This window comes from Procambarus clarkii, chromosome 11 (assembly GCF_040958095.1).
Source record: "Procambarus clarkii isolate CNS0578487 chromosome 11, FALCON_Pclarkii_2.0, whole genome shotgun sequence".
Taxonomy (NCBI): Eukaryota; Metazoa; Arthropoda; class Malacostraca; order Decapoda; family Cambaridae; genus Procambarus; species Procambarus clarkii.
The window spans coordinates 53835115-53849043 of NC_091160.1; the positions used below are offsets into that span (position 1 = coordinate 53835115).

The window sequence follows — 13929 nt, forward strand, 5'->3', positions numbered from 1 at the left end:
GATGTCATTAATTTGCGTTTCCCTGTTAGTTAACACTAAATCTAAAATATTATTTTCCCGTGTTGGTTCCTTAATGTGTTGCGTAAGAAAGCAATCGTCAATTAATTCTAGAAAATCTTCTGCTTCACTATTTCCTGTTTTGTTCAACCAGTTTATTCCGCTAAAATTAAAGTCACCCATGACAGCGTCTTTGTCCTGTTTAAGTCTGTCAGTTATATCACCTGCGTCAAATACTTCTGTCAACGTGAATGATTTCAAATGTTAAACTGTCACTTAATGAAGCGTTCTGGCAATCACTAGCGAGTTATGTCATAATTTATTGACTGATTGATGTAGATTAAGTCACCCGAAAGGTGTCACGGGCGTTAATAGCCCGTAAAGTTGTCATAATGTAAACTGATCTTAACTAGGCTGTGAAATGGTGTACTTCTTTGTCCGGCCCGAGGCGAGAATCTGTGTAGTCTCGGAAACATCCCAATTGATTGATAAAGATTAAGTCACCCAAGAGGTGGCACGGGCATGAATAGCCCGTAAGTGGTTGCCCTTTTGAGCCATTACCAGTATCAAGAGCTGATACTGGAGATATGTGGAGGCGCGACTGCACCCTGCGTGACGGGAGATGTCTCCCGTGGAAACACCCCAGGTGGACTTGGACATTAGCAGCAGTCAACACTGGGAAAGTCTTAAGCACAGCTATGGCACGGGATGAAGTATTAATGTCAATTAAAGGCTCTGTCCTGGGACCTCTGTTGTTTACTATAGATATGAATGATTTACGAAGCTTCATTTATCTCTGAAATTCTATCCTCAGTACTCTGTAAGTTCAATTATATCATTATTATCTCAGTAATAGTAGTTCTTGGGCCAAGAGAATCTTCTTGGGATTATTCGCATGATTTCATTTTGAACCTTCTCCAACTTGTTTAGTCTGCAAAACAGTACAGATATCAAGACATATGGGCAGCATAATCAATAAGAGATCTCACAGTATGCCATGTGATTACCATTGGAAATATAGAATATGATTAATAATTGTGTACTGTATGGGTTTGTGAGCCCTTGAGGGACCTTATGTAGACTAGGGTAGAAATAGCCTAATCTACTCTATCCTTTTTGAGATTTTCGTTTTCTCAATAAACTTACTTGAACTTGAATGAATGACTTAGACACTAAATTGAATAGCAACATTTACCAGTTTACTGATGATTAGAATATAGTGCAGGAAATCAATGTAGATTGTTTAAAAAATGAATGAGTTTGGATGTATATAAATAAGAGGTACCCCCGTATAGCCTAATATGCCTTCTACAGTTTCCTTTATTTTTCCTCATGCTAAGCTGTGTAAACTCACCATACCTCAAGGAGGAGTCCTAAGACAAGCCCTGTTAAATATAATATTGAAACAGAGAGTTCCAGTGAAACTCCTTCAGTACAACTCCAGTCATAGTTGCACACGATATTCTGTTTCAGGTTAAACATGTTTTTAATGGAGTCAACAAATTTATTCGTAAATTGCTATATGTTTATACTTGAGTTAGTTTACACAACATTTCTGAACATTGTTTAAATAAGAGAGAGTATGGTGATAACATACGACGTGATCATTATAAACATATACTGTATTATCTAGATTTAGATTTAGAAGTTTAATTTAATAGTAATATAAAATTTGGAGAAACTTAGTACAATGCCTTAGTGGTTGAATTTGGTGAAAGAAAGACCCAATACATGTGTAAGTGCTTTAATACCAAAATTTCGGATTTAGCCTATTTTCTTTATGAAGGTAATGTAAACAATGTTCTGCCTATGTAAGTCAGTATTAATATATTAGGTACATCTGCATTTGTGCAGCTACCCTAGACTATATGAAGGGGAGTACAGTATGACCAAAAGCTAAATGATGCAAAATTTCTAAAGCTAAATTAGATGCAAAAAATCCCCATCACACAGGATGGATAGTCGTACAGAAGCATGTGATAAATAGTCTGCACTGGCGGACTCTGGGTTCGTTATGGGGATATCATCATCAACACAAGAGTGAATAAGGCAGCAGTGATACTAAAGGTCCCCATCTCGCAGGATGGTTAGTCATACAGGGCCATATGTTTAGTAGCCTGAAGTGGCAAATTTTGGGTACACTGTGAGGATATCTTCAAGAACACGAGAGTGAATATAGTAATTGCAAAGCTCCAGGTACTTCATGCCAACTGGTCTGAAAGGTCTAATAACTGGGCATTCGGTGATGTAATGTGGGAGATCATGCCGCAGTTCCTGCTCACTGAGTTTGCACCTGGAGTGCTCAGGATTGGGAGATCTGTCACCTGCAGCCACCTGCGACAGGTAATGGTAACTCAACCTGATCCTGGCAACCACTGTGTCGCACAGTCTGGTGGACTGTGCGACACAGTGGTCCACAGTTTACCACCTTCATGAAGGAAGGTACATTCGGATGAATTCTATGATGAATTCTTTCATCCGAGAATTTAGTATTATAACGCTTACATATGTATTAGGTCTTTCCTTCACTTTCCTATAACATTTATTACAGTTGCGGCTGCAGTGAGCAGGTGTACAACCACAGAAATATCTTCTAGCTTCGAATTAGGGTGAAGAGATGCGTATTGACAGAACATATGCAACACAAAACTAGCATGATAAGAAGATAATTCGAAAAATACCTAATATATACTTATTATACTATGAAGGTGTATTTTGCACACCCTCAGTATTTCACATCAACAGATTTACGAGGTTGACTATCACTGAGCGCGACTCTTGTATCAAAGCTATGACTTCAGTAGGATTTAAAATAATTGTCAATAAACCATCTCCTTGTGACTAATTCCTTAATAAAGGTCATAAGTAGGAAGATAGATGTCGGAAGTTTAATTGTTTAGATAAGAACGAGAAAATTATAGAAAATATGCAAAGTATCTAAATATTTAGGATATTAAAATATGGAACATGGATCAAGCGTCAAACTATTCCTAGCGGGTCGGGAAACAAACTTTTTTGTTAAACATCTTGCCAAATTACCCTTTTTTTTATTAACAAGCTTAGGTATACACAGCAATGTGCTGTTACCCTATTATATATGAAAGATTATACATTGTAGATTAAAAACTAGCTATAAGTTCATCTAATATTCCCATCTCACAGGATGGTTAATCATACACGGAATCAGGGGAGAAAATACCTACCTCAGTACAAAAATAAATTAACTTTGACTAAATATTAACGTTATGATTTTTATAGGAGCTAAGCACTGATCATGGAAATATTATATTATATTTATTTTTACCAGTTTCTATCAAATTCCTCTCAAATAATGTCTTTTTAACAAGCTTAGGTATACACAACAATGTGCTTCTACCCTATTCTGTAGAAGCCCCTTTTGATCTACCACACAGTGTAGATAAAAAACCAGCTACACCCTCATCCAACATCCCCACCTCACAGGACAGCTAGTCATACATGGAATCAGGAGAGAGCATGAAAAGTAAGGTATCTATTAGCCTCCACTAGCAAAATCTGGGTACAGCACAAGAATATCTTCAACTTCATACACTTCTTAGTATATGAAATAATTACAAATATCAGAGTACCTCATACCATTTAATCTGAAATCACTGATAACAGGGCAATCACAAATTAGTGTTGGAGAGTATGTCCCAACTCTTGTTCACATACTTTACAACTGGAATGTTCACCATTGGGGGATTCATTACTTGCAGCCACCTGCCATAAATATCGATATCCCAAATTACCCGGAAGAGTGACGTATCTGCAAAAAGTACCAATCGGCAACTTGGTTGCTCACCTATATATACTCCAGAGGGTCGCTGAAATTAGGCAACACTTGCAATGCATAGCAGCAACCAAGGGCATAGACATCCTGATACTACAGGAGAGCTTGCTTCGAGCCGGATTAGAACCTAAAATCTCAGGCTATCGAGGCTTCTTCCTTCCATGGATCAATGGGCAATCCAGGGGATGTGCAATCTATGTAAAATGTGACCTGATCTCCAAATCCATAACCAGCCCACCCAATTGTGGAGCAGGGACAGAGGTAATGGGAGTCACCATTTAGCTAAGACACGACAAACTTGAAGTGTTCAATGTGTACAGGTCTCCACAAGCCGAAATGGATCTCTCTGTGTTATTTGGACACGCGACAACAACAAACACAATCATTTGTGGAGATTTTAATGCCCATCATCGATTGGCACTGGGCTCGAACAAAACAAATGAAGCCGGCATACACATTACACATCTACTGGACCAGCTTCCAGAAATACAAATCCTAAACAAGAATGAACCTACCCACATCCAAGGAGGCAGATTAGACCTAACCTTCGTTTCAGCCTCCCTAAGAGATGCAGCAACATGGTCAGTTGAGCCCACACTCACAAGCGACCACTATGGGGTCCAAATTGATCTTCAGTTAGACCTACCCACCCCACCTCCGCCTCCATCTGAAGCATGGAACTTTGCTTTAGCAAACTGGGACCGATTTCAAAACCTCATTTCAGAGTGGCAAAGAAACTATGATCTTCCCGAAGACATTAATCAGGCAGAACAAGAATTTGTCAAAGCGATTCAAAGTGCAGCCAACCACTCAATCCCACTGAAAAAACAGTCCACCGGACACCATAATGATCATTGGTACTATTGTGAACGTGTCAAAGAACTCAACCATAGACTCAATAGAACAAGAAAGCTATACAAAAAGCAGCAAAGTGACCGCAACAGGATCTTACTTTGTGAGGTCAAGGAACATGTACATCGAGAGACCAGACAAATAAAAGAACAAAAGTGGCTGGAATGGTGTTCACACCTGAATGAACACACCTCTCTCGGGGAGATGTGGCAGCAAATTCACCGGGCCAAAGGGAATAAAACACCTAAAGCTCCCCACCCTAAGGATCCTCAACAGGAAGCCGAAGTACTGGCAACCAGGTTTGCAGAGAGAGCAGCCAGCAATCAACTTCCACCAGATGTATTAGCAGTACAGACCGGACTAGAGGAAGAAAGGTGGCACAGAATCCTTACAGCATGTGAAGAAGTCTCTGACACTAATGCCCCCTTCACACTGGATGAGCTCAATCGGGCTAAGAAAAACTCCAAGGATACATCCCCTGGAGCCGACAAAATAACCTATAAAATTATTAGAAACCTCGGCCCAGAGGGAGACGCTGCATACCTAAGGTTAATTAATTTAGCCTGGACTTCTCAAACTAGACCTTCTGCTTGGAATAGAGCAGACATAGTGCCGATCCCAAAACCCAAAGATCCAGCTAATCCCAGGCCCATCTCTCTCCAGAGCTGTGCAGCCAAGACCGCTGACAGAATGGCACTCAACTGACTGACTGATGAAGATTAAGCCACCCAAGAGGTGGCACGGGCATGAATAGCCCGTAAGTGGTGGCCCTTTCGAGCCATTACCAGTATCAAAAGATGATACTGGAGATCTGTGGAGGCGCAATTGCATCCTGCGTGACGGGAGATGTCTCCCGGACCAAGTGGTGACCAAATGGTGCTGTTTTCGGATGATTGATAAAGATTAAGACACCCAAAAGGTGGCACGGGCATGAATAGCCCGTAAGTGGTGGCCCTTTTGAGCCATTACCAGTATCAAGAGCTGATACTGGAGATTTGTGGAGGTGCAACTGCACCCTGCGTGACGGGAGATGTCTCCCGTAATTATTAATTTTTTTTCTTTTTTCTTTTTTTTTTCCCCCAGTATTCTGAGTTTGCATTTAACCATCAAGCTGTTATCGTGGGGGAGGATACTGCTTCACAGTCTTTATGAGGGTGTCCAGCTGCTGGACACCTTTGTTGACCAGGAGAGTGGCTGTGTTGATGGCTTCAGGGTGGCCACTGCATGATTCAGGAACTCTTAAAGCTCTTCTAAGGTCATTGGTTGCTTCACATTCCAGAAGATAGTGAAGTAATGGCTTTTCTGTGACAGTTTGGCAGAAGATGCACTCTCTCTGTCGGGGTTCACCAATCTCCCAGTTGCATCTGTAACCCAGACGTAGTCTATATAGCCTAACTGCTATTTCCCTGTGGATTCCTTTTGGGATATTTAACCTTTCTAATTTGGTTGCCTGAAGATACCATGTTGCAGATGGCGAACCTTCAGCTATTCTCTGGTGTAGGTAGGCTTTGTTGAGATGTGAGAGTTTTTTGGTGCCTATAGAAGAGGGGTTGGCACAGTGGAATGTATTACAACTCTGTTAGCCCACTTGAATGACAGACCAGGAATGCTGATATTCCTGGACCTCGAAAAAGCCTTTGAACTGGCTAGCGCCCCAGCTATTCTCTGCTGCCTCATTGACAAAGAGGTCAGAGGCAACCTGCTCTCCTGGACCAAAAACTGTCTCATAAACAGAGAAGCAAGAGTAAAACTTCATGGCACAGTCTCTGAGTACAAAAGACATGAAAATGGTACACCGCAAGGAGGTATTCTGAGCCCTCTTCTCTTCAACTGTTTAATGGAAAGTATAATGAGGTTGAAACTCCCACATCACTGCAGGCTGCTAAACTACGCGGACGACTTTGTCATCATCATAAAAGGAAGGGATGCGGCGCGCCTTGCACCCATATACTTAGACTGCATCAGCAAAGTGGCAAAACAGATTGGGATCAAACTCAACCCCTCAAAGTCAAAGGCCATGCCCATAAAAATAGCGAAGCCCAACATTCAACTCACAGTACAGGGTCAACCAATAGAATGGGTCGACACCTATCAGTATCTAGGAATCATCCTGGACACACACATGAATTTTAATGCTGAGGTCACTTACTTGAGAGAGCGAACTGCGGCCCGGACGGCAATCCTCAGGTCGCTAACCTCCCTTTCTGGAGGAGCCAATCTGCAAGTCCTTCGCACATACTATGTACAGGCAGTCAGATCAGTGATCGATTATGCCACACCTGCACTCACAAATCTATCACACCAACAGTGGATAAAGCTTGAAGTTGCCCAAAACAATGCTATGAGAGCTGCACTGGGAGCCCCCATGTGGACCAGGCTTGAAACTCTTAGACCGGAGACGGGTTTGCCCTCTCTACAAGAAAGAATATCACAAAGAACAGCTACAATTATCAGTAACATTATTATTTCTTCTGATCCAATCCCAGTACGGCAGGCCTTGGTGGTTGGACTAGGCCAAAACAATGGAAACTCTTGGGTTGCAAGAGCAGGAAAAGTCCTAAACAGACTACATTTAAAAAGCATGATTCTTGATAGAGAGGGTGATCATCCACACCCAAATTATACTCCTTCCGCGCCGTGGGAAGAGCTTACTTTCAAAATAGTAATAGAAAGTCTCCCAATGAAAAAGGCTGCCTATGATCCGACAATCCTAAGGCGCATAATAGAAGAGCAAATGTATAGCATAGCAGTAGCAGGAGCCACCCACATCTTCACAGACGGATCCTTGGACACAGAAAATGAGAGTGCTGGCGCTGCTCTTTGCACGACCAGTGTACAGGCATCTTGGAGACTGGGAGGACTAGTATCATCAACCCAAACTGAGCTGTTTGCCATACAACAGGCATTCGCATATGTGATTGCACAAAACACTCAAAATGCAATCATACACACAGACTCAAAGCTGCACTTCAAATACTAGGGCAAAAACAGTGGAAAGATAATGTGGAAATAATTACCACCATCTTGTATCTTGGAGCAGTCGCTAAAGGCAAAGGACTCAACATAACTTTAAACTGGATCCCATCCCATATTGGAATCCCATTAAATGAAAAAGCTGATGAAATTGCTAAATTGGCAACTCGTCATCCAGTGATACATAAAACAATTCAACCCAGCCTAGAGAACATAAAAAACATCATCACCAAAAAACTCTCACATCTCAACAAAGCCTACCTACACCAGAGAATAGCTGAAGGTTCGCCATCTGCAACATGGTATCTTCAGGCTACCAAATTAGAAAGGTTAAATATCCCAAAAGGAATCCACAGGGAAATAGCAGTTAGGTTATATAGACTACGTCTAGGTTACAGATGCAACTGGGAGATTGGTGAACCCCGACAGAGAGAGTGCATCCTCTGCCAAACTGTCACAGAAAAGCCATTACTTCACTATCTACTGGAATGTGAAGCAACCAATGACCTTAGAAGAGCTTTAAGAGTTCCTGAATCATGCAGTGGCCACCCTGAAGCCATCAACACAGCCACTCTCCTGGTCAACAAAGGTGTCCAGCAGCTGGACACCCTCATAAAGACTGTGAAGCAGTATCCTCCCCCGCGATAACAGCTTGATGGTTAAAAGCAACCTCAGAATACTGAGAAAAAAAATTTACCACTTACGGGCTATTCATGCCCGTGCCACCTCTTGGGTGGCTTAGTCTTTATCAATCAATCAATCGCTGAAATTAGATATTAGGTTGCAGGCCCTGGCAGCAGGAGGGCGAGACCCTCGGAGCTGCTTGGCTTGCTCCACATTACATCCACAGGAATTTACGACGTGTTAATTTTGTCTGGAAATTTATTTTGCTAATAATTTTTAAGCTACAATTTGAGAGATCTGGAAGTCTCGCTGGCAGCAACAAATATGGATGCCGGACACAATGTAAGTTTACTAATGTCTGGCGAGAACCCGACGCCAATGTCCCGGGAACTGGACATTCTGCAGAAGGACCTGGACACCCTCTTCCTCATTGTGTTCGGCATCCTCATATTCAGTAAGTACCAAAATCTGTGTTTTCTCTCTTTTTTCAAGTATTTAAACATATATATAGCACCTATTTCACATTTTGTATATTAATAAAATAGTTGTATTTTATATAGACGTACAATAATCTGTGTGTTAGATTTTGTTTTATTATGCTTAGAATAATGTATTTGGAATGCAATTTGTACTTTTGACTAACATTTGTTTATATTTCAGTCTTGCAGACCGGGTTCGCATTCCTTGAGGCAGGCTCCGTAAGGTCCAAGAACACCACCAACATCCTTCTCAAGAACATGCTCGATGTCTGTAAGTTATCAAACACCTTCGTTATTTGTTATCGTATCTGGCTTATGTCTGGTGAACCAGCACATGATTTTTTTATTCCTATCTCATAGCTAAAGTAAGCTCTCAATGTATATAACTTTGCCGACTCTTGTATTCCTGTAATTTCCTGCTTTTGCTTTTCCATCTGCTGGTGTTATATACTAAATTGTTCTCTGTATTCAATTAACCGACTTCCTCCCACCAAGCCTCACGTAGTAATAATGATATGAATTCCACAATCGTCCCCACCCTGTACTAACCATCTGCCCTGTTACTCTCCCCAGTCATTGGTGGCATAGCGTACTGGCTGGTGGGGTTCCCGCTGGCGTTTGGAGGCGGGAACAGCTTCTCTGGTACAGAGTACTGGGCGTCGTACGGGCTGTCGGACGAGCACCTGGCCTTCTGGTTCTTCCAATTCGTCATCGCCACCACAGCCTCCACCATCATCTCGGGGTCGATGGCTGAGCGGTGTGCCTTCAATGCTTATCTCATCTACACGACCGTGCTGTCAGGTGGGTGTGAAGCCTCTTTCTCTCTGTAAAGTATGTTTCAAATTTAGCAGGATACTTTACACTATTTTGTGGTCAATGAATAAATAACTTTACTCACTGGCTTTATTTATATAATTTAGATAATATTTGAGAGGAACCTTAACAGGGCAATCTTGAGAGAAAGACAATTTGTTAGACAATAATAGCCTAACACTGATCATTATAATTAAACTTTATGTGTTTCTCAATAAATTTAAAAGGCAATGCAAACAATAATACATTTCCCACGGAATTAATAGATACATTATAAAATACAGCAGTGTTGGTACAGCTGTAGTGTGCCGTGTTTTAATCATGTTTGTGTGTTGTAACAGCTCAGTTATGATAATATTTGTGTTTGTACAGCTGTGGTGTACCTGGTGGTGTCACACTGGACCTGGTCAGACGTTGGCTGGCTCAAGACTCAACACTACCAGGACTTCGGTGGATCTGGCGTCGTCCACCTCACAGGGGGCGTGGCAGCTCTTGTTGGGGCTGTAATTCTTGGGCCCAGAATTGGTCGCTTCGGACCCAAGGGCAAGGAGATACGTGGACACTCTGTGCCGGTATGTTCATAGAACAGTGGTAATATATTATTATCTGAAGTCATGAAGCAAGATATAAATATTTGTGGATTATCATGTTTAATACAAATATTACACGTCAAGGTGGAGGTGTAAAGTTGTGTTTGAACTTCCAGCTGGCAGCTTTGGGAGGCTTCATCCTGCTCTTCGGGTTCCTGGCCTTCAACGGAGGGTCCCAAGCGTCCATCAGCCACGAGGGTGATGCTGTAGCCATTGCCAAGGCTGTCTTTAACACTGTGATCTCGGCGTCTTCAGGAGGCATCGCTGTGCTCCTGGTGTACCGTTCTGTGCTGTGTGGGAGGGAGTCCACCTGGTCCTTCCTAATGGCTCTTAATGGTTCTGTCGCTGGCATGGTAAGTACCGCTCTGCGCTGTGTGGCCGGGAGTCCATTAGTGCTAGTATGATGGACTCTGCTCGCTGTAAATTTTCATTGACAGACGTTTGATTTAAACTTAACTTAGTATTATGATAACATAACAAATTTCTTATCAAAATGGTGTTACTTGCAATATGTCTGAGTTTGTTTATCCAATGCTTAAGGACATGTTTCCATGACAGGTGTCAATCATTGCCGGGTGCAACGTTGTGCGGCCGTGGAGTGCCAGTGTCATTGGTACAGTGGGTGGATCAGTGTTCCTCGCCATCCACACCCTTCTGCCTAAGATGAAGGGTACGTCACTGCTTCTCTCACCGCTCAGTTTTCTTAACTTTGTCTCAAGAAGGCAACAAGTAGCCAGTTTTATCTAACTTGAGTTTGAAATATTTTAACTTTAACGTTATGTTCTGTAGATGGCATATACTTAAATAATAATATTTATAAAATTTTATATTATTGGGAAGCGTACGTGCATATTGGGACTGTTGAGGTTGTGGATGTAAAGTTAATAAATATTTCTTCCACAGTTGACGACCCACTTGATGCTGTGGCTGTACACATGGGAGGTGGGTTGTGGGGGCTGGTTGCTGTGGCCCTCTTCCAGGATGGTGGCATTGTGTACGGGGGCAGCGCGGAGGTCCTCGCCTGGAACATAGTGGGGGCGCTGGCCATAGTGGCCTGGTCTGGTGGTCTCTGTTTAGTTATGTTTGGTTCCCTCAGGCTGCTCGGCCTCTTGAGGGTGCCTCCAGAAATGGAAATTGCAGGCAAGGGAAGATAATACATAAAGTTTTCACTTTTGTATTATATAATTGATAATTGTTATATTTTTAGTGTTATGAACGCATTCATTATACATTGTATATGTTCTATATCTCTAACAATATCTATACGCCAGGAATGGACATCTTGAAGCACGGGGAGCCAGCCTACCCAGCTGACGCTTGGCTGGAGAGCCAGTACGATGGATCCGTAAACACTCAGGAGAACAAGAGGAATTCAAGTAAGTTGTCAACTAAGTTGCTTTTAAAGTTTTGTGTGTGATGTTTATTTATTTGATATTAATGAAATGCATCATAGAAATTCATACAGTTTTGTTATCAACATTTTCCACTATTCATCTAATCCATTATTTTCCAGATCTTCCACCCAACATGTCTGCCCCAGAAGAATTTGGTTTGACTAATTCCCAGGACCCAGCTCCAGTCCCTGGACACCTTGTATACTGGAGTCGTGCAGGACCAGTCCCATCCCACCTCTCGCCCGTCGTGTCCCTCAACAACCACGAAGCTAACCACTTGAACTCCAACAATAGTGTCTCTGAAGCTGGCTTCACAGTCCGACTGGGAGACCATGATCTGCGAGTCCTCGTTGAACCCAGAGATCAACGTGGTCAAGACCCTCATTGTTACCCGAATGAGGCTTTTGACGAAACCTAAAGCTTTAAGATTCTCTTTTCTGTGTTATTACTTATGGAAGTATGTGTATGTTGTCATTTCTTATGAAAGTATGTGTGTGTTTGTCATTACTTATTGTTATGGGTAAGGTTCATGTGTCTCGCAATAATTAAATAATAAATGTGGCCTTGTCTAGGGATTAAAGAAACGACTGCTTCACAAACACATCAATATACTTCATGAAGGGATAACAAAGAAACAATCAGACATATCAAATAAATACACACAGGTAGCCAAGAATCACCAGATATATTCTCATTTAATAAGTTTAGATAATATTTATAGGCACTGATCACTAACTTACCCGATATAAGAATATATGGGTAAGCAAATAATGGTCTAACCAGGCAAGTAACTATGTTAACTGAACTAAACAGGGACCTTTGACTTATCTTATAATTCAGGTCCCCCTCGGATAACTCCACCTATGCTACTGGCTGCCAAGTGTCCAGTAGCATGGGGCGTGGGGTCAACATATTACCAATTAAGGCCCAAATGAATATTTTTAGATACATTGCTATCTGCAGCGAGTAATACTTATGAACATATTTATAAATACCGTAATATACATTAAACATAACTAAGGTGTAATTAAAATACATGTACACACAAGAACACTGAATAATTACAGGGGTGAATCAGTGATGCTATGCTGGATACAATGCGTGCATCAATGACTACTCTGTATATGTACAGAGTAGATTCCCCTGTACATTCCCCTCCCACGAGACGCCACTGTCTCTCCCCACATGAATAAACATGAAATAGCGTCAAAAAATACAACATACAAGCACGCTACAGTTAACGCAAACAATACTCAACGAAAACAAAAAGGACGTAATGTTAATCTCACAATAACTGAGGAAGGAATTTAGGAACATTAATGCTTTATCATGAAAAATGTCAGAATCAAGTATTATTGATACATAACACTTATGACAGTACTGTATGTGTGTTTTCATTACTTATGAAAGTGTGTGTGTGTGTAGTTGTCATCACTTATGACATTATGTGTGTTTGTCATTAGTTGTGAAAGTATGTGCGTGTATACAATTAATTAATCTATTTTTGTAATGCTGTTAATTTAAATTGTAAACAATAGTAAATGTATTTGTATCAATAATCCATATTGTTTATTATTTCCTGGTGTTATTACCCAAACAAATTCAGAAGATTTGTATTTTATAAAATAACAATATTTTATAAGATTAAACCACCCAAAAGGTGGCACGGGCATGAATAGCCCGTAAGTGGTGGCCCTTTTAAGCCATTACCAGTATCAAGAGCTGATACTGGAGATCTGTGGAGGTGCGAATGCACCCTGCATGACGGGAGATGTCTCCTTTATGAATGTGTTAAGATGAAGATGAAGCAACCCGAAAGGTGGCACGGGCATAAATAGCCTGTAAGTGGTGGCCATTTTAAGCCATTACCAGTATCAAGAGCTGATACTGGAGATCTGTGGAGGTGCGAATGCACCCTGCATGACGGGAGATGTCTCCCTTGTGAATGTGTTAAGATGAAGATGAAGCCACCCAAAAGGTGGCACGGGCATAAATAGCCAGTAAGTGGTGGCCATTTTAAGCCATTACCAGTATCAGGAGCTGATACTGGAGATCTGTGGAGGTGCGAATGCACCCTGCATGACGGGAGATGTCTCCCTTGTGAACGTGTTAAGATGAAGATGAAGCCACCCAAAAGGTGGCACAGGCATGAATAGCTCGTAAGTGGTGGCCCTTTTGAGCCATCACCAGTATCAATAGATGATACTGGAGATCTGTGGAGGTGCGACTGCACCCTGCGTGACGGGAGATGTCTCCCGGACCAAATGGTGACCAGATGGTCCATATCTTCTTTATTGATTGATGATTGATGAAGATTAAGACACCCAAAAGGTGGCACGGGCATGAATAGCCCGTAAGTGGTGGCCTTTTTAAGCCATTACCAGTATCAAGAGCTG

At 41.7% G+C, this 13929-nt stretch overlaps 1 protein-coding gene across 1 annotated transcript; it reads left to right on the forward strand.

The window, feature by feature from the left end:
- Positions 1-8581: 8581 nt before the first annotated feature.
- On the forward strand, positions 8582-11951 carry LOC138363768 (putative ammonium transporter 1). Its single transcript, XM_069323160.1, has 9 exons — positions 8582-8711; positions 8918-9007; positions 9310-9537; positions 9922-10121; positions 10256-10492; positions 10698-10809; positions 11043-11279; positions 11411-11515; positions 11653-11951. The coding sequence occupies exons 1-9, from the start codon at positions 8582-8584 to the stop codon at positions 11949-11951; spliced, it is 1638 nt and encodes a 545-aa protein (XP_069179261.1).
- Positions 11952-13929: the final 1978 nt, after the last annotated feature.

Excerpts from the sequence above, each read along its gene's own strand:
- LOC138363768 (XM_069323160.1), top strand. The coding sequence starts at position 8,582 with ATGGATGCCGGACACAATGTAAGTTTACTAATGTCTGGCGAGAACCCG. Across the intron at positions 9,538-9,921 it reads CTACACGACCGTGCTGTCAG|CTGTGGTGTACCTGGTGGTG; the intron begins GTGGGTGTGAAG and ends GTGTTTGTACAG. Across the intron at positions 10,122-10,255 it reads TACGTGGACACTCTGTGCCG|CTGGCAGCTTTGGGAGGCTT; the intron begins GTATGTTCATAG and ends TTGAACTTCCAG.